Source organism: Ranitomeya imitator, chromosome 4, assembly GCF_032444005.1.
Source record: "Ranitomeya imitator isolate aRanImi1 chromosome 4, aRanImi1.pri, whole genome shotgun sequence".
Lineage (NCBI taxonomy): Eukaryota > Metazoa > Chordata > Amphibia > Anura > Dendrobatidae > Ranitomeya > Ranitomeya imitator.
The window spans coordinates 377,345-398,950 of NC_091285.1; the positions used below are offsets into that span (position 1 = coordinate 377,345).

The following is a 21,606-nucleotide window of genomic DNA, read 5'->3' on the forward strand; positions in this document are numbered from 1 at the left end:
CAATTCCAGGCGATGTTCAAGCTATGCTTGGAAAAAACTGGCACAAATCCAAAAGAGTATGGGACACATTCGTTCCGGATAGGGGGCGGCCCCCTAAAAGCTAGGGCAGGTGTGTCAGAGGACGAAGTGCAGAGAATGGGTTGTCGGAAGTCCGCATGCTTCGCCAGATACATAAGACCTGACTTGCTTAATTAACATGTGTTGTCTCTTACAGGGGTTGAAGTTTGGGTTGTAGGAGATTCCTACGTTTACTGGGCCGAAAAGAGGGCCAAACTGCGGCCAGGAGGAACAAATCTTTACCTCCCGGGCATAAAAGTTAACTGGAGGGGTGTCAGAGGCCTCCAGTGGAAACAGGTGTTCAAGGAGATGGTTGGCATAGCAAGGATGGCGGAACACCCGGTGATAATGGTGGTACACGCGGGTGGCAATGACCTTGGCAAACAAAAGTTGGCCGAATTGTACAAATGGGTGACAACGGATATGGAAAGGTTCAGCTGTCTATTCAGGAACATAATACTGGTGTGGTCGGATATAACACCACGGGCCGTTTGGTGAGGAGCAAGAGATAAAAAAGCCATAGAGCGGACAAGGAGCAAATTCAATGCTCGGATGGGAAAATATGTGAGAGGAAGAGGCGGTATCGTGATCCTTCACCGCCCGCTACAAGGGGATAACACGCCACAATTAAGACCGGACGGAGTTCACCTAACGGACATTGGCCTCAATATTTTTTTGTTGGGTTTACAGGATGGGGTTGAACAGGCCCTAACATTGATGGGTGGGGTCGGAGTCCCGCGTAGGTAATACACGGGATCCTCCGTGGCGGAAGAAGCGGAGGAGGGCAAAGGTCGTAACCGCTCGTTGGGCCAATTCCCCTGTCGATCACGGACAGGAGCTCGGCGCGAGCCGCTCGTTACGATATGTAATTGCCTTTCTCTGCTTATTTAATTAATAAACTGTGACCGACCTGTTCAACCCACCTAGGACTGTGTGTGTTTCATTACGGGAGTGATGGGACGGGGGAAGGCACTGGTTACGACACCCAGGTCTCCACAGTCTGGCAGACGCGGTACTGAATAAGGTGCGCGTCTCTGACTGGGGAGCACACAGAGAGAGCTGCACGTAAAGGTGGTCTGTGCCAGTTCCCCCCTAGCATCACTCCCCCTTAGTGATGCACTAATTAGAAGACCCCCAGCCGGCCAGTGGTCACTAGAGGGGAGGGGTCCTACGGCCACTCCTACAGAGGTTAAATCCTGGTGTCCAGCCGGGAACTTTCTCTTTCACTCTCGGCGGACACCTGGAAGCTTTTGTCCCACCCACCCTCCCTTTTAAAGGCTAATGATGAAACTAACCCGCAGGATAATGTAAATGTGTAATTAAATGTGTGAATTATGTTGTAATATTTATAAAAAAAAAAAAAAAATGTATTTACATACGTATGTTGATATAACTAACCCTGGTAGCCTTTATTAAGTCACAGCGGAAGAAGCGGAGGAGGGCAAAGGTCGTAACCGCTCGTTGGGCCAATTCCCCTGTCGATCACGGACAGGAGCTCGGCGCGAGCCGCTCGTTACGATATGTAATTGCCTTTCTCTGCTTATTTAATTAATAAACTGTGACCGACCTGTTCAACCCACCTAGGACTGTGTGTGTTTCATTACGGGAGTGATGGGACGGGGGAAGGCACTGGTTACGACACCCAGGTCTCCACAGTCTGTGATCCACTTCTCTTAGATTAGGAGAAGCTTCTCCATTCTGTCAGGAAAATAATTTATCTATTTTACTCACTTATATAGCGCTATTAATTCTGCAGCACTTTACAGACATTATCACCACTGTCCCCATCGGGGGTCACAATACTCACTTATATAGCGCTATTAATTCCACAGCACTTTGCAGACATTATCAGCAAGATGTTGTCCTTGGTGAGATTTGCACCCAGGACGCCAGCGCTGTAGTTGGACTGTGCTGAGATTATTATTATAATACATTTTTATAGCGCCTTTTATCCCATCGCGCTTTACATGTGAAAGGGGCAAATATAGACAAGAACAATAAACATGAGGAAAACAAGGCACATACAAGTAGAGAAGGTGAGAGAGGATCCTGCCCGCGAGGGCTCACAGTCTACAGGGGATGGGTGAGGATACACTAGGAGAGAGTAGAGCTGGTCATGTGGTGGTTCAGTAAATTGAGGATCACTGCAGGTTGTAGGCTTGTCGGAAGAGGTGGGTCTTCAGGTTCCTTTTGAAGGTTTCTGTGGTAGGCGAGTGTCGGATGTGTTGGGATAGAGAGTTCCAGAGTATGGGGGAAGCACGGGAGAAGTCTTGTATGCGGATGTGGGAAAAAGAGATAAGAGGGGAGTAGAAAAGGAGATCTTGAGAGGAACGAAGGTTGCATGTAGGTAAGTACCGGGAGACCATGTAACAGATGTATGGAGGAGACAGGTTGTGGATGGCTTTGTATATCATAGCTAGGGTTTTGAACTGGAGCCTCTGGACAATAGGAAGCCAGTGAAGGGCTTGGCATAGAGGAGAGGCTGGAGAGTGCCAGAGTGCTAGAGGGGAAGCCAGAGAGTAGGAGGTTGCAGTAGTCGAGGCGGGAGATGATAATGGCGTGAGCTAGTGTTTTTGTGGTTTCATGGTCAAGGAATGCACGGGTCCTGGAAATGTTTTTGAGTTGGAGTTGGCAGGAGGAGGCAAAGGCTTGGATATGTGGCTTGAAAGAGAGGGCAGAGTCGAGGATCACCCAGAGGCACTGAGCATGTGGGACTGGGGAAAGTGAGCAGCCATTGACATTGATGAATAGGTCTTGTGGAATGGTAGAGTGAGATGGGGGAAAGATGATGAATTCTGTTTTGTCCATGTTCAGTTTTAGAAAGTGAGCAGAAAAGAAAGCAGAAATATCTAACAGACATTGTGGGATTCTGGTTAGTAGGGAGGTGATATCTGGTACAGAAAAGTACGGTAGATCTTTGTGTCATCAGCGTAGAGATGATACTGCAGACCGTGGGATTCTATGAGCTGTCCCAGGCCGAAGGTGTAGATGGTGAAGAGCAGGGGCCCTAGGACTGAGCCTTGGGGAACACCGACAGACAAGGGGCGAGGTGAGGAGGTGGTGTGGGAGAAGGAGACACTGAATGTTCAATCTGTTAGATATGACGAGATCCAGGATAGGGCCAAGTGTGTGATGCCAAGACATGAAAGAATCTGTAGCAGGAGGGAATGGTCCACAGTGTCGAAGGCAGAAGACAGGTCCAGGAGAAAGGAGGCTAGAGCAGTGTCGCTTGCTCTTGGTGGTTAGTAGGTCGTTGGTGACTTTAGTTAGAGCAGTTTCAGTTGAGTGGTGTGGTCAGAAGCCATATTGTAACCTGCAAAGAGGGGGCAGGAGGAGAGGTGGGAGTACAGTTCAAGATGGACATACTGTTCCTGTAGTTTTGAGGCATAAGGGAGAAGAGATATCGGGCGATAGCTAGACACAGATGATGGGTCGAGGGAGGGATTTTTGAGAATGGGTGTGATTGAGGCATATGTGAAGATGAGGGGAAGACACCACTTGTAAGTGAGAGGTTGAAGAGGTGTGTTTGGATTGGGATGAAGACTGTGGCGAGGTTAGGGATGAGATTGGATGGGAGCAGGTCAAGCGAGCAATTGGTGAAATGTGATCTTGACAGGAAGGTGGAAAGCTGATCTTCTGTCATGGTGGAGAAGCAGGTTTTGGAGGAACAGGACTGAGCAGCTGAAAGGGGCATTGGGGGCCACGGGCCAAAGCTTTCTCTGATGTTATTGATCTTCTGCATAAAGAAAGAAGCAAAGTCTTCAGCAGAAATGAGAGGAGATGGGGAGGTGCTTGGGGACGGAATAGAGAATTGAAAGTGTTGAAAAGATGTTTAGGGTTGTGAGACAGGGAGGATATGAGAGATGAGAAGTAAGTTTGCTTTGCGGCAGTGAGCGTGGACTTGAAGCTGGCAAGGGACTGCTTGTATGCGATGAAGTGCTCGGCAGAACAGGATCTCTTCCATCTCCGCTCAGCAACCCTGGGAGCCCATCTCAGTTCTTTGGTCAGGCTGGTCAGCCAGGGCTGCCTGTCGATTGTACGAGTTTTTCTATGCGTGAGGGGAGTGGCCGAATCAAGTGTTGCTGTTATTGTGTTGCTATAGGAAGTAGCGGCAGCATCTGTGTCATGAAGGGAAGCTATGTCTGTAAGAGGGAGAAAGGACTCAAGAGAGTGATTGTGAATTGAGGTTGGCATGAATATACACAGCTCTGCTACATCTCCGTGGTTTTGTAAATGACATGCCAGCTCAGAACACACACTTTCCACCCCCCCCCATTAGGTTTGCTGGTCTAAACACACAGCTTTGTGGCCCCCTCAGTCTGTCTGTGTAATTCTAAACCACTCATCCCCCCTCCCTCAAGAATGTGTGTGAGAGTCCGCTTCTCTTTGTCCCATGCTATACAGCTGTGTAACCTGAGACCCTAGTGTGCCACAGAGCAGCTTGAGAAAACTGGTAAAAGGTAGTTCCATAAAAGCACGTTTTCATTGTTCTTGCAAACTTACATATAATGGTACGGATTATTGATATAGGTGTGAAATTTTCATTTTTTGCACCTGCATCGGTAGAGCTACCCTCCCATGCATTTTCGAAGTTCAGCGCCTAGCAAAACCTGAGAAATGTATTACTGCTTACCCAGGTCACATAGCCAAGTCATTTTTGGACTTAAATGAATGGCAATCTCATGCTCGGGAGAATGATTGTTTTGGCATCCTTCTACGAGGTTCCCACCCCGAGTTGTGGCCGATGTAACATTTTTCATAACTTCCAGAAGGGAGTGCATGTCATAGTTCTGCCCACTCAGTGAGGTCATGAAGCACAGGGTATAACATTGACCAGTAGTTATATCGCCCTCACTGCAGTGTGCCCAATAGTCAGTACATAGCAAGGCAGCCTTTCTGGTGACTATTTATCCTAGGTGCAGTTCCCTGACTAACCTGAGGGTAAGGGGGGCCCCAGAGAGCTGCAAATTCCAAACTGGAACTGAGAAGTGGGATATAAATAAATCAATGAAGAAAGAACTGGGGCAACCAAACACCTCTTGTTCATGACAGATGTGTTTGAGATTTCTGCGAGGGTGAGTGAGTTTGTGGAGTGGGGGTTGTGCACCAGGAGGGGAGAGGGAAGAGAATGTCAGTAAGTTGTGGTCAGACAGGTGGAGGGATGAGTTAGTGAGATTAGTAAGGGAACAGAGGCGGGTGAAGATAAGGTCCAGTGTGTGACCATCTTTGTGAGTGGCCACGGTGGACCATTGAGTGGGGCCAAAGGAGGCAGTAAGCTATAAAAGTTTAGAGGTAGCTTGGGGGGAAGTGTCAATGGGGATGTTGACGTCACCCATGATGATAGTGAGTATGTCAGCAGAGGAAATGAAGTTGCCAGGTGGTGAAGTGGTCAATAAAGGTGGACATGGCTAGTTCTGGGGGGTGGGAGAAGACAGCTAGCTGGAGGTTGGAGAGGGATTAGATGCGAATGGAGTTAACCTCATATGAGGGAAGAGTAGTGGAGAGTGGTAGCAGAATTGGGGTAAAGGAGCAGGTATCAGACAGGATTAAGCCAACTCCTCCACCACGTTTGTTGTTGGGGCAAGGGTTGTGAGAGAGAATGAATTTGCCAAAAGAAAGTGCAGCTGGAGAGGCTGAGTCAGAGAGGGTGACCCAGGTTTCAGTGATGCCAAGGAAGGAGTTTGTTGGTGACAAAGAGGTCATGGATAAATGACAGTTTATTACAGACAGAGCGTTTGTTCCATGGTTCTCTAGGTAGGAGGACCGGGAAGTGGGGGCTGGATGAATGGGTATGAGGCTTGTAGAGGATAATGGCAGGGCGTTAGGAATGAGTGTGGGCATGTGTTGAGGAGGGCCAGGATTTGGGGATACCTCGCCAGCAATGAGGAACGGCAGACAGAGCGTTAGAAGGTGGGAGCAGGAGAGGACATGATGCGGCCATGTGAGTCTGGAGAAAAAGGATTGTATGCAGAGGAACAGTTGTGAGAAGGAGGTGAGATGGCTGGGGAGGATGGAGGGAGAACTGACTACTTCCTTACAAGGTGGGAGGATTACAGGAGATGGGAAAAAATAGAGTAGTAGGGGGTGAAAGTGAAAAGAAACCGTTACATTGTAGTGGTTTTTGATTCTTTTACCTTACAGTCAATTCCAGTCCAATTCTAGTCTAATTCAAAGTAGTGTAATTAGAAATCTGTAATTTGAAAGATGGAATTTGAAAGATGCGTGGAGCAGACTACGTCTGGATCAGACACATGGCTCTTAATATATATCATCTGAATGCAGTGTGATGGTTTCCACGCACTTGTTGATTTCCATGGACTGGTGCGATCCAAATATCAGAGCAAACTCTGCCATGCAGATATTTTATCTGATCTACAGCTCACTGATGGCACATTGGACACAGTAGAGTAACTAAAGTCTGATCGACCCCTGTGCAAAATTTTGACTTGGGGGCCCCCAATGCTGTATGTTGTTCAGATATATGGACTCTTGTAGCATTCTAAATCCTATAATAACTGTACAGAAGCCAGGTAGGACTGGATTAAATTCTAGCACTGCAGGTCTTAGATGCACCTGGCTAGCTTTGACTAAGGTCCGGTAAATGGGTTCACCTTGTGTCAGTCTGCTGGGGGTTGAGCAGAGTGGAGAGTGTTGAAGTTGGTGAGTGATCAGCCAAAATGTGAGCTGTAGATGGGAGAGAGACAAGCCAGGGTTTCACATGGATCAGCTAGTAAAGCTGAGTAGTCTGTGTGTTGGAGCTGCAGAGAACCGTGTGGAAGCTGAAGTCTGTTGAGTGTGAACTGTGCATGGAATTTAACATTTCTGTTTGGTGCTGCAAGCTGCATTAGCTCAGGCTGAAGGTGATATCGAGACTGGTAGGATCATGCTTCTTCTATTTTTAAAGTTTGATCCGGGACAAAGGACTGGAATCTGTTGGGGTGAGCCGCACTCACATATGTGTGTCTGCTGAATGAACTAATTATTTGCTTTCTTACCTTTGTGAACAAAATAGGCTGTTTTGCATTCCTTGGAGTTTTTTTAAACCAATAAAACTGCATTGCCTGTGTGAACGCTACATAATGCCTACCTGAAAGCGTGTATCCATACAGGACTTACATTTTGCCACCCACCCCATCTGCTTTGAGCAGTAATGTCCCACATCCTGTACTAATGTTGCCCATCCTTATACATATGTCCCCAGTCGTGGTATATACTGTATGTCTCCCATCCTAGAATGTTGGAGTTGGAAGGGACCTCCGTGGTCCTCGTGTCCAACCCCCTGCTCAATGCAGGATTCACTAAACCATCTCCGACAGATGTCTGTCCAGCCTCTGTGTGAAGACTTCCATTGAAGGAGAACTCACCACCTCTCGTGGCAGCCTGTTCCACTTATCTCAGTATGCTGTATATGTTCTCCATCCTGGGTCCATCATGTATTAGGGGTACAGCTGGTATCTAGGCCTTCTCATCGCTTATATTAATGTATAGTTGGTATCTGGCCTTCTTCTCTGATATATCAGGGGTACAGCTGGTTTCCGGACCTTCTCCTCCTATATATCAGGGGTACAGCTGGTATCCGATCCTTCTCCTCCTATATATCAGGGGTACAGCTGATATCCGATCCTTCTCCTCCTATATATTAGGGGTACAGTTGGTATCCGGACCTTCTCCTCCTATATATCAGGGGTACAGCTGGTTTCCGGACCTACTCCCCCTATATATCAGGGGTACAGCTGGTATCCGATCCTTCTCCTCCTATATATCAGGGGTACAGCTGATATCCGATCCTTCTCCTCCTATATATCAGGGGTACAGCTGGTTTCCGGACCTTCTCCTCCTATATATCAGGGGTACAGCTGGTATCCGATCCTTCTCCTCCTATATATCAGGGGTACAGCTGATATCCGATCCTTCTCCTCCTATATATCAGGGGTACAGCTGATATCCGATCCTTCTTCTCCTATATATTAGGGGTACAGTTGGTATCCGATCCTTCTCCTCCTATATATCAGGGGTACAGCTGGTTTCCGGACCTTCTCCTCCTATATATCAGGGGTACAGCTGGTATCCGATCCTTCTCCTCCTATATATCAGGGGTACAGCTGATACCTGATCCTTCTCCTCCTATATATTAGGGGTACAGCTGATATCCGATCCTTCTCCTCCTATATATCAGGGGTACAGCTGATACCTGATCCTTCTCCTCCTATATATTAGGGGTACAGTTGGTATATATGCCTTCTCCTATATATCAGGGGTACAGCTGGTAGATATGCCTTTTCCTCCATTTTTCATGGTTACAACTGTTTTATATCTGATACTTCTTCTAGGAATCGGCCATGTTTGATGTGAAGGTGACGGATGAGAACCTGATTGTGATCTCACTGGAGGATTCTGATGTAAAGTCTTCGTCGTCGGCGTATGTAGTGAAGATCACAGGAGAATCTAAGAATTACTTCTTCCAGTTTGAGGAGTTTAACAGCTCGTTACCGGATCCTGTGAAGTTTAATGCCAGTTACCATGGACTTTATTACATCATCACATTAATGGTAATAAATGCCAACCTGGCATCAAGACCAGCAAGATCTGTGACAGTTCTGACCAGTAAGTATTGTTAGGTTGAACAATATATATATATATATATGTTCACTCGTTGCCTACTCCTGGCCTAATGTATATTGATCAGGTGCACCAAAGAAATAAACAAATGACACACACAGTCAGATGTAAACTCTCCTTGATCAATCTATGGCTCAGCTCCAAGGGCTTTATTCAGGCAAATCACAAGGTTATATACCCCCTGTAAGGGGGGCTCGGTTAGCTCTAGAATGGGAGTGATCGGATGCATTCCATTGGTTAGTGGGTTGGGCAATGAGCAAGTCCATGGGTGGATCCATGAGGTCATCAGGGTGGGTTGGTCCATGAGGTCATCAAGGTGGGTGTCACTGTGGGTGGATCCATGAGGTCATCAAGGTGGGCGTCATCTTGGATACCAGCCAGGCAGCCGCATGGTATGCTGAGACAGGAAATGGCAGCCATCTTTAGGGTCTCACTTTTAAATCTAAGAAAGCTTGTAAGGTTAAACAATACACATTATGGGTCGCTTCTCTCAACCTCTTATGTCTTGAGGTTAATTAAGTATTTGATCTTATAGCTCTCCTCCACAGTCCCCCCTAAATACTTTATTAACCTTTTTTTTTTTTTTTTTTTATCTTGATCCCACCGTGGTTCCCCAACCCACCAGTATTAAGTGTCACTATGACATGAGAGGCTTGAATCATGACAATATGGGTGCTATAGACACCAGAGAATGTGTGACCAATTATGGATATATCAGGAGGTATATCAGAGCGCGCTACCTGTGTCCTCGGGACTTTCCTACCTACTGGCTTTATTACTCTCCAATCTCCCATCACCATGGTTACATAAAATACACATGTCACTCACCCTGATGTACACATCCTAGATCTGACCGTCTTGCCTGGGAGGTGGGAATTGGAGTTTTCACCAGTTTGAGACAAGTTTTCCCTTGTGGAAAACCTCCCTTTGTAGCTGGACTTTGACAAGCAGGTCAGATCCTACTCTGTCCCTACCTGTCTAACAAGTTTACAATGTGTGTGATGGATCCAGAAGACGCTCAGCAATCCTGACTGAAGTAGGCACAAACTTGCATACAGCTGCTCTGACTGCCTAGTTGTGGACTAGAAAAGACTGAAGAGGGCCTAGCTGTTCTATGTGTGCAGAATAACTCACCTCTTGAGCTAGGAAAATGGGCACTGATGTTTTTACTCCTTTCTCGATCATCTTCCTTACACAGGGAAGAACACAACAAACAATAATAGCTGCAATGATTAGGACGACAAGGATAACTATGCCTATCTGAGCTAGCCACCTCTGCCATCCCTTCATCCATGAAAAGTACTGGTCCCAGGGATCTTCTACACCTGAATTTTTTTTAAATTCCTTCTGTAGGGAATTCAGCTTTTTTATGGCTACTGTAACCTTTCCTGTGGGACCTGTATTATCTGGAATATAGGTACAGCATGCAGATTTCACCATTTTGCAAACACCTCCCTTTTCTGCCAATATCATGTCAAGGGCCATTCTGTTTTGAAATGCCATTATTGATGTAGGGCCTAGTTGGTCTGCCAAACCTTGAAGAGCTTCTCTAGTGTAATTGACAAATCTCTGTTGATTATAATAGATGTAATTGATCCAGTCTACATTTTTATTTATAGTCACTAAGGGTAAGATAAATGATTCAAAACCTGCTTTGACTTGATCCCTGGCTTTAAATTCATCTGGTACCCCCCTTGGGACTCCTATAGCATCGATATAAATGTGAGGGTCAAAACTGCCTTTTGGTTCCACATTTGTTTCCCGTTTTGTTCTGTGGAGATTTTCTGAAGTTAGGGCTTCCTCACCTTCTGTTGCTATGTAGAAGGGCATTATGGCTTTGGCTAGTGTACATTCTCCTAACCACTCTCCTTCTAAATGAGTTCTGATCTTCATGTCTCCACATATCCAGAAAATATCAGAAATAGACTGGGTTTGGTTGATCAGGTCTCCTCTGGTTGCATTACTATATCTGCTGCAATATCCCTTTGTGAAATTACCCAAAAATATGCTCCCTTCAGTATTAGTGTAACAGGTGTATTTTCCTGGGTATATGGTAATGCCTTGACCTGGATTAGGTGTTTTTGTGACTATGGGGTACTTCTTTTTCCAGTTTTCGCAATTTGTTTCATCAAGGGATTTGTTAGTAAACAGACTCAGAAAACATTTTTCCACATCTGGGGGTAAGTCTAAAGGGACCGATCCTAAGTGGGGTCTCGCTCCTGCACAGACAAAGCAATTGGATTTATTATATTGATTGGCTGTATATTTCATCCACTTCAACCATAAGTTGGTCTCAGTGTATCCTGTTTCAATGGCAAGAATATCTTCAAATGTGGGGTTTGCAATGGCTGTCATTTTGTTAAGTTTTTGGATACCGGACATTAGAGGGTTTGAAAGCTTATTTTTATCTTTTGGCGACATTTCTTTTATATCTGCTAATATGAATTGACCTAGATGGGCACAACTGGCACACACACCATTTACATATGTACCCAGCAGATAGGTGCCACTATCGCCAGGTTGAGGGTTCTCCAGGTTGAGGACTAAAGGGTTGCATTGGCCAATGGTATCACAGGGCTTGAGGACTTTTCTACGGGAGAGGGTCATCCTAGTGAGTAGGGATTTACCCTGTGAGTCCTGTTTTCTTAAGGCTGTGCTTGGTCTATACCCCCAATCTTCACCAGTGTTCCACCCGACTGCCCTCCATGAACTACAAGTTTGTCCCCATCCATCACCCGTAACACATATATATTGCTGTCCTGATCTCAGCTGTGCCGATTGACTCATTGTGGAAGGTGAGGAAGCCCACTTAGTGTCACACTGTACTACATCACAATAATCAAATTTAAAAGAAGCAACGTGTGCAGTAGTGTTATACCAGAATGTGATCACCCCCCCAGTTTGGGTGATTGCGACCTGTTGTGCTCCTACAAAGGAGTATAGAATGGCACAACCCACAAAGTAAAGGATATGCAACATTATGCAGAAGGTTCTGATGAAGGCACAAACTTCTTGCAGTGAGAGGCGTGTATCCACGTCGGTCTTCCTTCAAGTTTGACCGAAGTAGGAGTTGTCAGAAGCACTTGGTAGGGACCCTCAAATCTCAACTCCAGGGATGTCTTTCTGATGAACTTCTTTACCAGCACGTAGTCACCGGGTTGGAAAGTATGGGTACCTTCACTGGAATCTGGATCTGGAATGGATGATAAAACTCGTGCATGTGTTACTGACAGTTCTTTAGTAAGGGCAATGACATATTTTACTAGAGTATCACTTCCTAAGGCTAGCTGTTGTGGAAAATATTGCCCCAACCTTGGAGGCCCCCCAAAAAGAATCTCGTATGGTGTAAGTTTAGTGGGACCCCTTGGAGTGTTTCTGACTGAGTATAAGGCAATGGGCAAAATGTCTGTCCAAGGAAGTCTGAACTCCTGACTAGCTTTCAGTATTTTATTTTTCAAGGTGCCGTTCAATCTTTCTACTTTCCCACTGCTCTGTGGGTGATATGGAGTATGTAAACCCAAATCCGCTCCCACCAATGTCCATAGTTCCTTAGTCAGTGCTGCAGTGAATGCAGGTCCTTGGTCACTCTCAATTACCTCTGGGACCCCATATCTGCATACTACTTCAGTCATCAGTCTCTTAACAGTCACTCTGGCAGTCATGTTTGTTACTGGATAGGCTTCGGGCCATCCTGAGAACATGTCAGTCACTACCAGTACATACTCGTACTTCCCTACTTTTGGCATTTGAATGTGATCGATCTGAATTCTCTGAAAGGGATAGAGTGGTTTAGCCAAATGTTTCTGAGTAACTTTCTGGGCCGGTGCTGGATTGCATGTTGCACACACAAGGCAGGACTTGCAATATTTTTGGGTGACAGTAGAGATTCCAGGTGCCATATAAGTCTTCCAAATCAGGTCATTCATCTGATTCTTGCCTCTGTGGGTGATACCGTGTGCCTATTCTGTCACTGAGGGGTACAGATTACGGGGTAGACAGACCTTTTTGTTCATCCTCCAAACTCCATCTTCATCCTTTTTAGCTCCTCCTTCTTGCCATGACTTCTTTTCATCATCTGATGTCTTGTCTTGATGTAGTTGGATAATCCTCATAAGAGAGCCTTTAGTCCCTTCTTCAGTGTTTTGTGACACGTACACCGCTGCTTTCTCTTTCCCAAATGGATCCGCAGCATAGGCTTTTGCTGTTTTGTCAGCAAAGAAGTTCCCCCTTGCTTCTGGAGAATCCAATCTCCCGTGAGCTTTGATCTTGATCACTGCAACCTCCAAAGGTAGATCTAGAGCGGCCACAAGTTCTTGTATGGTAGCAGCATGTTTTACAGGAGTTCCACTGGACGTTAGGTATCCTCGGGCTGCCCAGATACTGCCGAAATCATGAGCCACTCCGAAAGCGTATCTTGAATCCGTGTAGATGTTGACCACCTTCTCCGTCGCTTCCTGACAAGCCAATGTCAAAGCTTTAAGTTCCGCTTCTTGTGCAGACATGTGCGGTGGTAGTGATCCAGCTGAGATGACCTGGTCATGTGTAACCACTGCATATCCCGTATGGAACCTTCCCGTTTCATCTGCAAATCTGGAACCATCAGTGAAGAACGTCAGGTCAGCTTGTGGGAGTGGGTCTTCAGACACGTTTTTCTTGGAGGCTGCTTCTTCCTGCATTTGTTCGAGACAGTCATGATCCTCTGAGTGTGTAGAGACATCTTCTTCGAGAGCATCAGTATCATCATCCACATCCCCCCTGGAAAGAGGAAGCAGCGTGGACGGGTTGAGGATAGTGCAGCGGACAAGAGTGACATTATCCGGAATCAAGAGGGAACATTGGAGTCTCATATGACGCTGTAGCGACAGGTGTTTAGGTTGAGTCTGGCCCAGAATAGCTTTTATGTCGTGTGGAGCCATTAAGAGAACCGGATGTCCTAAGATGATATCAGAAGTTTTGTCCAGAAGCATATGTGCAGCATGAACGGCTCTGAGGCAAGTCGGGGAAGCTTGAGACACCGAGTCCAGGCGGGCAGAGTAATAGCCGATTGGTCTTGTTCTTCCCCCATGTTTTTGTGCTAGGACTCCGGAAGCATGTCCTGCTACTTCACTGACAAACAGGTAAAAAGGTAGTCGATAATTTGGGATTCCAAGAGCTGGTGCAGACTGTATGGCCTGTTTAAGAGCATAGAAGGCTTCCACAGATTTGGGACGTAGTGGAAACGCTGACGTCTTAAGGTCATTGTACAATGGTTGCATCAGCTTGGAAGCATCCGGAATCCATTGGCGACAATATGTGATAAGTCCTAAAAAAGCTTGTAACTGCTTAGGTCCTTTTGGTAGAGGAACGTTCTTAATAGCAAGTTTCCTTTCATCCGTTAGGTGTTTCAATTTTGGAGAGAGACAGTGTCCTAAAAACACAACTCTAGGCTGACACCACTGGACTTTATTGAGGGACACTTTACAGTTTTGTTGTGCAAGATGAAGAAGAAGACTGAGACTTGACTCTTCAGCGATCGCCTGATTAGCACAGCATAGTAGGAGATCATCCACATATTGAAGTAGGACAACTTGATGGTTAATTTCTCTCCACGGCTGTAGACAAGTGGCAAGGGCCTGAGAGAAATGACTTGGTGAGTTCTGTGCTCCTTGTGGTAAGACCGTCCAGGTATATTGTGATCCTCTGTAAGTGAAAGCAAACAGGTACCAATCTTCTGGATGCAGTGGTATGCTGAAGAAAGCATTGGCCAGGTCTATGACAGTGAAACGTTCTGCATCTGATGGTATTTCCGACAGCAATGTATGTGGATTGGGCACAATGGGACTTTCTAGTACAGTTGCTGCGTTAACAGCCCGGAGATCTTGAACCATACGATACTTTGGGGCTTCTCCTTTTAATGTCCTCTTCTTTACTGGAAACAAAGGTGTGTTACAGGGAGAGTTACATTTGACTAGTGCTCCGTTCTCCAAGAGAGTCTTGATTTGAATGGCCAAAGACTCTTCCTGGACAGATTTGAGTGGGTATTGGGGCACCCTAGGAAGCTGAGCTCCAGGTTTAAGAATGACCCGTACAGGGGGCACAGCAAGACGTCCAATATCTTCAGGGCCAGTAGACCATAGAGTAGATGGAACTTGTGACATCACTTCTGGCGGAACACTCGAGACTGTGTTAGCAGCTTCATCCATCATCATAAGCAGAGGTGCAGCTTGAAGTTGACAATCTTCGCTCGGATCGAGCGGGTCAGTGAGGGTGATGGTGAGACCATCTGATGAATAGGCAATAGTTGCTCTCAGCTTTTGGAGAAGGTCTGCTCCCAGAAGGTTGGTAGGACAAGTGGGGGACACCACTAGACGCATAAACACATCTTCGTATGGTCCAACCTGTATCTTACGGGTGAGCTTGTTAGAGGTAGGCTTGCCATCCACTCCCACGCATGTCACGGCTTCAGAAGATATCAGATCGGGAAAAGGCAGGTCCTGTAATCTGATAACACTTCTGGCTGCACCTGTATCCACAAGAAACGGTAAGGGTTTGCCTTGAACGTTGATAGTTACTTTGGCTATAGGACCAGACATAGAAGCCAAAGTAGTGGACACGGGCTTGCCATTGTCCTATCGGGTACTTAGATCCATCAGAGCTGCGGTGTGATTGACATCTGGATGCATCCGAGCTTGTAGTGGTCGTTCGTAGTATTGGTCATCGTAACGAGGATAGTTGAATCTGCGATTATCCTCGTTGTGATTCCCGTATCTGCGTCTTGGAAAAGGGGCCCTACAATCCCGTTTTCGGTGACCTGGGTTGCCACAATTGAAGCAGACATCTTTGCTACGAGGTGATTGAAGTTTCTGGTTTTGATATTGCACATCAGTCCATAGAATATGGGTCTTTTTGTTCGAGGTTATCGATTTCTCAGGGAGTGTTTTTTCGAATCCCTTAGCTATTGTTAAAACATCCTTAGGATCCAATGTAGCATATTCAGGTCTGATTGCTTGAAATTGCTTCCTCAGAGCTTCCCGAAGGCCTTCAACAAAAGAGGAGACGAGCAGGGTCCGTTGAACTTTTACTTGGTTACTGAAGCCAAGGTCACTAAACATTTGGGCTAAGCGAGCATGATATCTCTCCACCGATTCCCCTGGTTCCTGCGTGATGTCCTTGAAAGATGTTGACTGATCAGCCAACTTATCTGAGGCCCATGTCTTAAGTTGTTGGCAGAACAAAATACCAGAGTCCCATGTGGTGTCACTGGCAAGTGAGGCATCATTGAACGCGATCTCCATAACTGGCCAATATGCATCGCCCGCTTTAAGATTTGCCAGGGAAATGAGATCTTGCCACGTGGCTGAGTAATTCCTTTGGATTTGAAGCATACTTCTGTAGAAAGGCATCGGCTGTTTTTCTGGATCTGGAAGTTGGTTCAACAGAGTAGCAGCTTGCTGGGGGGTAAACTTGACGTAGAGGGTGGGCTCCTCAGACATGAGCATTGGCACTGTTGGTGGTGGCACCTGAGGCGGGAGTAGAGATGGCACCGGGAGTACAGATGCAATCCCTTGAGTATGAGGAGCAGGAGGAGGTAACAGTCCTGGAATGAGGGGCTCTATTTGGGCAGCTCCAGTATCATGGTGTGGGGTCCAGGTGATGCAGGCAGTCTTAAAAGCTTTAACAGTCCTGTCCTCATTACTAATTAACCTGATTTCAGACAGACAGCAAATGCTTGGGGGGCTACACTTGTTTATTATAATTCCAACAATTTCCCTTGTACATGCATGAACAGGGAAACCGTAAATGCCAACACCAATGGCGGGGATTGTCAAGGTCTCAATTTGCTCACTAATATTCGCATACTCTAAAATGCGAGTTATTGTTGCACGAAGTTGTTGAGCACTAACGTCTGGATGAATAGGGTCAAAAGTAGGGGTCACAGCATGTATGATCATTCTACACGGAAGATTGCCAGCTTTAGTAACCGCTATGTCCCCAACAGCTATCTGACCACGTGACTCAACAATGATTTGGCTGTCTGCTTGAATAGTCGCCCCTCCTGCTTCCACTATAGCTCTAGCTACACCTCCATTATGCTCTAACCGAGAATTGGCAGCATTAACAATAGCGTCTGTCTCCATTGTTGTTATGTCACCCTTTCCCACCACTAACAAGGGTCCCTCAGGAAGTTCTTTTTCAAAAACAGGTTGCCAACATTCCCTCCCCTTTGTGTTTCCTGTGCTATTGGTACCCCCCTCCCAGATTGAGCCCCCCCTTGATACAGTTGCCACCGTCCCATACAGGTGTACGCTTGGCTGCGAGAGAGCCTGTGAGGTACCGGGTATAGGGTTAGGTACACTGCGTGAGAGTGCTGTTGTAGTGGAAGCATTGGGAGGAGAGGCCGTTGCTTGGAGCATCTCGTGTGGGTGTGCGGCTAAATTGGTAGTGGAAGTGACAGTAGAAAGGGTCGGTGCCGGGGACGATCCAGGTGGGAGGATAACTGGATTCACGACAGGAGAGATAGGGGAAAGGGTCGGTGCCCCATTGGAAACCACTGAGACAGGAAACATGGGTACAGCCTGTTCACTTCCCGAAGGAATATAGTATTGGCCATTAGTAGTCATTACTGGGTAACAAGGGTTTGGTGATGTGGTGTGTAGCCTTAGACTAAGATGTTCACCACCAGGAGCATCACTTTTGCTAACCACAGAATGACTGCTACTAGAACTAGTATCTTTGTCATCCAAAAAATGGCCGCCACCAGCACTAACAAATTTGCCATTCACAAAATGGCCGCCATCAGCACTAACACATTTGCCATTCACAAAATGGCCGCCGTCAGGGTTAGCACATGGCTCTGGGCCACCATTATAAGGTGGTGGCCCCTCACAGGATATATTTTTATAATACACATAACTCAAAACTCTGCCCTTTTTATTCCTTTCCTCTTCTACCCAATTTTCTCTATACAGACTTTCAGAGACTCTCTCCCATGCCCTAGCAGTAGACAACAATCCATTATCTTCTAGGATACCTTTTCTTTCTTTCAAGATAATCTTCCACTCCAGGGGCTGTAACCTCCCCCCTTCTGGCATTCCACACAACTTCATAAGCTTTTTACATTGTTTAACATGACTCTTCCCTTCACGAGTCGCTACTAATGTACACGGGTCTATCTTGCCATCTGAATTTGGCTTAGTGCCAATACGGCAGAACTGCATTAATTTCTCCATCTTTCTATAGATATCTATATCTCTATCAAGATAACAAACACCAAACAAACAATAAGACGGGGGAGATGACTCAAACCTGAGATTCTAACGGGAACTGAGTCTGCAGTACTCAGTTCCTACTCCCTCTTGTCACGTGGTCCCTGTTTGACTTCCGTGTTCCGTAGTTTACAAACCAATTATTCCCTACTTAGTCAAATTGCTCCCCAACTTACCAGTCCCCGTGCAGAGTCAACTCACTCGATGCCACGGGGCAAAAAAAACTATAAATTTATTTATTTGGCTCGAACTGAGTCATCTCACTCCAAGTTGTAATGAGCCGCTACACAATTTATTAGGCACCGAAACTGAGTCATCTCACTCCAAGTTGTACCGGGCCCCCCTAGGCCGAGTCAATCACTCAAGGTCCTAGTCTCTCTTATACAGAACTGAAAATCTTATCACAGGCGACAACCATGTACTTACTGTACCACAGACAAAAATAATTTTTTTTTTTTTTTCCCTCTCTCTTTTCTTTTCTAAAAACCTGCTTTTCCTGTTTTAACTACCAGTCATCTCCCCTCCTCACAACACATAACAGGCAGTAGGCAACTAAAACATGTGACGGTTCTTGCAATTAAATGACCAGCAGCGGAGAGACCCTTCTGCCGTCTTACAGATACCAAGAAAACCGGACACGGTCAGGCAATCTGCACAGGATACCCCGAAGGACACAAGGTAAAGACTACAGATTATAAAAATCAGCAGACTTACCGTGTTCTGATAAGGAGGTGATCAGTCTCCACGTTCGGGGTATTCAGCGCGTTCTGCCGTTCCAGTCGCCGGTCCTCAGGGTTCAGGGCTCTTCCTCTGCTGGCCCCACGTTGGGCGCCAAATTGTTAGGTTGAACAATATATATATATATATATGTTCACTCGTTGCCTACTCCTGGCCTAATGTATATTGATCAGGTGCACCAAAGAAATAAACAAATGACACACACAGTCAGATGTAAACTCTCCTTGATCAATCTATGGCTCAGCTCCAAGGGCTTTATTCAGGCAAATCACAAGGTTATATACCCCCTGTAAGGGGGGCTCGGTTAGCTCTAGAATGGGAGTGATCGGATGCATTCCATTGGTTAGTGGGTTGGGCAATGAGCAAGTCCATGGGTGGATCCATGAGGTCATCAGGGTGGGTTGGTCCATGAGGTCATCAAGGTGGGTGTCACTGTGGGTGGATCCATGAGGTCATCAAGGTGGGCGTCATCTTGGATACCAGCCAGGCAGCCGCATGGTATGCTGAGACAGGAAATGGCAGCCATCTTTAGGGTCTCACTTTTAAATCTAAGAAAGCTTGTAAGGTTAAACAATACACATTATGGGTCGCTTCTCTCAACCTCTTATGTCTTGAGGTTAATTAAGTATTTGATCTTATAGCTCTCCTCCACAGTATGTCCGCCACTGTAAAAGGGGAAACGGGTGAAAAAAAAGTGCTTTGTCATCTCTTCATACAGGTACGAACATCTCTGCTACTCGCTGTTATCTGCCGCCCCTAATCCTGCACCTTTCCCTTTAATGTGCCTGTTGACTGTATGCTAAATGCATTTGTTGCATTGTATTACTTACTGCTGTCCATCCATGCTGGGGTCACAGGAGACATTATTGTGTTCAAGGTGTTAGAGCATATGTTTGCAGCCAGGTCTAGTGCCTTTGATCTTGTAACCTCCCCCGGGGTGTTGGCCAATTGCTAATTTATCCCAAATAAGGACCCACAATCCCTCTCACCTGATCCTTTAGTCAGTCCTATAAATTTAGTAGCATCTTAAGGGGTGCACGCGTGTGGGGTCAGGCACGCGCATCCCTTGCAGCAAAGCATCACGGCAGCTAAGCATACAGACGCCGCAGTTATTTCAACGGCAGTTAGTCACGGCAGGAGTCAGGACCCCACTCTATGTTCTCTTTCTTCTGGGTGTGTCTTCCGAGTAAACACTTCTTATTACTTGGATCTAGCTTTTTTAATAACCCATCTTACTTCTTTGTCATGTTTACCTATGCCCCTACAGTGTTTGCTCCACTAGTCCTCTCCCTCCTTCGCTATCACAAATCCCAGCACTCCCTAACCTAATAATCATCTCCTCTTCCCTCTTACCTCCCCACCTGTCCTCCCCTGCTGACCTGCTCCTCAACCTCAAATCTGTCCAACAAACACATAAAACAAGTCGGCAACTCTCTTTCTCCCACCTGCTCTCTCTCTCTCCTTCTCCTCACTGCTGGAGATATATCTCCCATCCCTAGACCCCCACATCTCATACCTCCCATTACTACTCCCTCCTATCACTCCCTATCCAACATGAACTTCCGCAATCTTTCCAACATAAAACCCGTGCCCCTGACGCCCACCCCCCTGCTCCCTCTCTCTGGAGCACTCTGGAATGCCCGCTCAATCTGCAATAAGCTTCATGTGATTCACGACCTTTTTCTCTCCCGCAATCTTGCCTTCCTTGGCCTCACAGAAACATGGCTAACACCCTCCGACACCGCCTCCCCTGCTGCGCTGTGTTACGGAGGCCTCCACTTCACCCACACCCCTCGTCCCGGCAACAAACATGGTGGAGGAGTGGGTCTTCTCCTTTCATCAAACTGCACCTTTAACCCAATCCCACCTCTTCCCTCCCTTATCCTCCCCTCTTTTGAAGTCCATTCTGTCCGCATCTACTCTCCCTCCAACCTCCAAGTGGCCGTCATATACCGACCTCCGGGCCCGGCCACTGCCTTTATTGACCAATTCTCCACCTGGCTTCTTCACTTTCTCTCTGCTGACATTCCCACCATCATCATGGGTGACTTCAACATCCCCATTGATACCCTTCAGTCAACAGCCTCCAAACTTCTGTCCCTTACCTCATCCTTTGGACTTACTCAGTGGTCCTCCGCAGCCACCCACACGGATGGGCATACACTAGACCTGGTATTCACCCGTCTCTGCTCTCTATCTAACTTCACCACCTCCCCTCTCCCTCTATCCGACCACCATCTGCTCACCTTCTCATCCCTGTCCTCCTCACCAATCATCCATATCCAGCAACATGCTCACCCACGCAGAAACCTTGCACACCTAGACACCCACACACTCTCTGACTCCATCCTACCACTGGCATCCATATCCTCACTCCATGACACAGACAGTGCCGCTGCTTTCTACAATGCCACTCTCGCATCAGCTATTGACACGGTTGCCCCTCTCGTCCATGGCAGAGCACGACGTATCAATAGACAACCTTGGCATAATAACACCACCAAAAAGCTAAGGCAAGTGTCCAGGGTTGCGGAGCGGCGTTGGAAGAGAACACACTCGCAAGACGACTTCACTGTATTCAAACAAGCAACACTCACTTTTAAATCTGCACTCACCTCTGCTAAACAGGCCTACTTCACAACCCTCGTATCTTCCCTATCCCACAACCCCAAACAGTTATTCAAAACATTTAACTCCCTCCTCCGCCCCCCACTGCCCCCTCCAACCTCCCTCATCTCGGCTGAGGACTTTGCCACACACTTTAAAAATAAGATCGACCAGACAAGGCAAGACTTTATTGTTCAACCACCACAACCCCTTTGTATACCAGACCAATGCCCAAACCCCATAACCTCCCTATCCATCATCACTGAAGGGGGACTTAATTGTCTCCTCTCCAAATCCCACCTCACCACCTGTGCGCTCGACCCCATCCCATCCCACCTCC

General features: G+C 46.7%; 1 protein-coding gene across 3 annotated transcripts in view; it reads left to right on the forward strand.

Annotated features, from left to right (window-relative positions):
* The window catches only part of PTPRO (protein tyrosine phosphatase receptor type O), a 484,495-nt gene that overhangs the window by 73,473 nt on the left and 389,416 nt on the right, over positions 1 to 21,606 (forward strand). For all 3 annotated transcript variants that reach the window (XM_069762736.1, XM_069762737.1, XM_069762738.1), the window contains exon 2: positions 8,388 to 8,661. In XM_069762736.1, the coding sequence (XP_069618837.1) occupies positions 8,388 to 8,661 (274 nt within the window). The remainder of the gene's footprint in view (positions 1 to 8,387; positions 8,662 to 21,606) is intronic.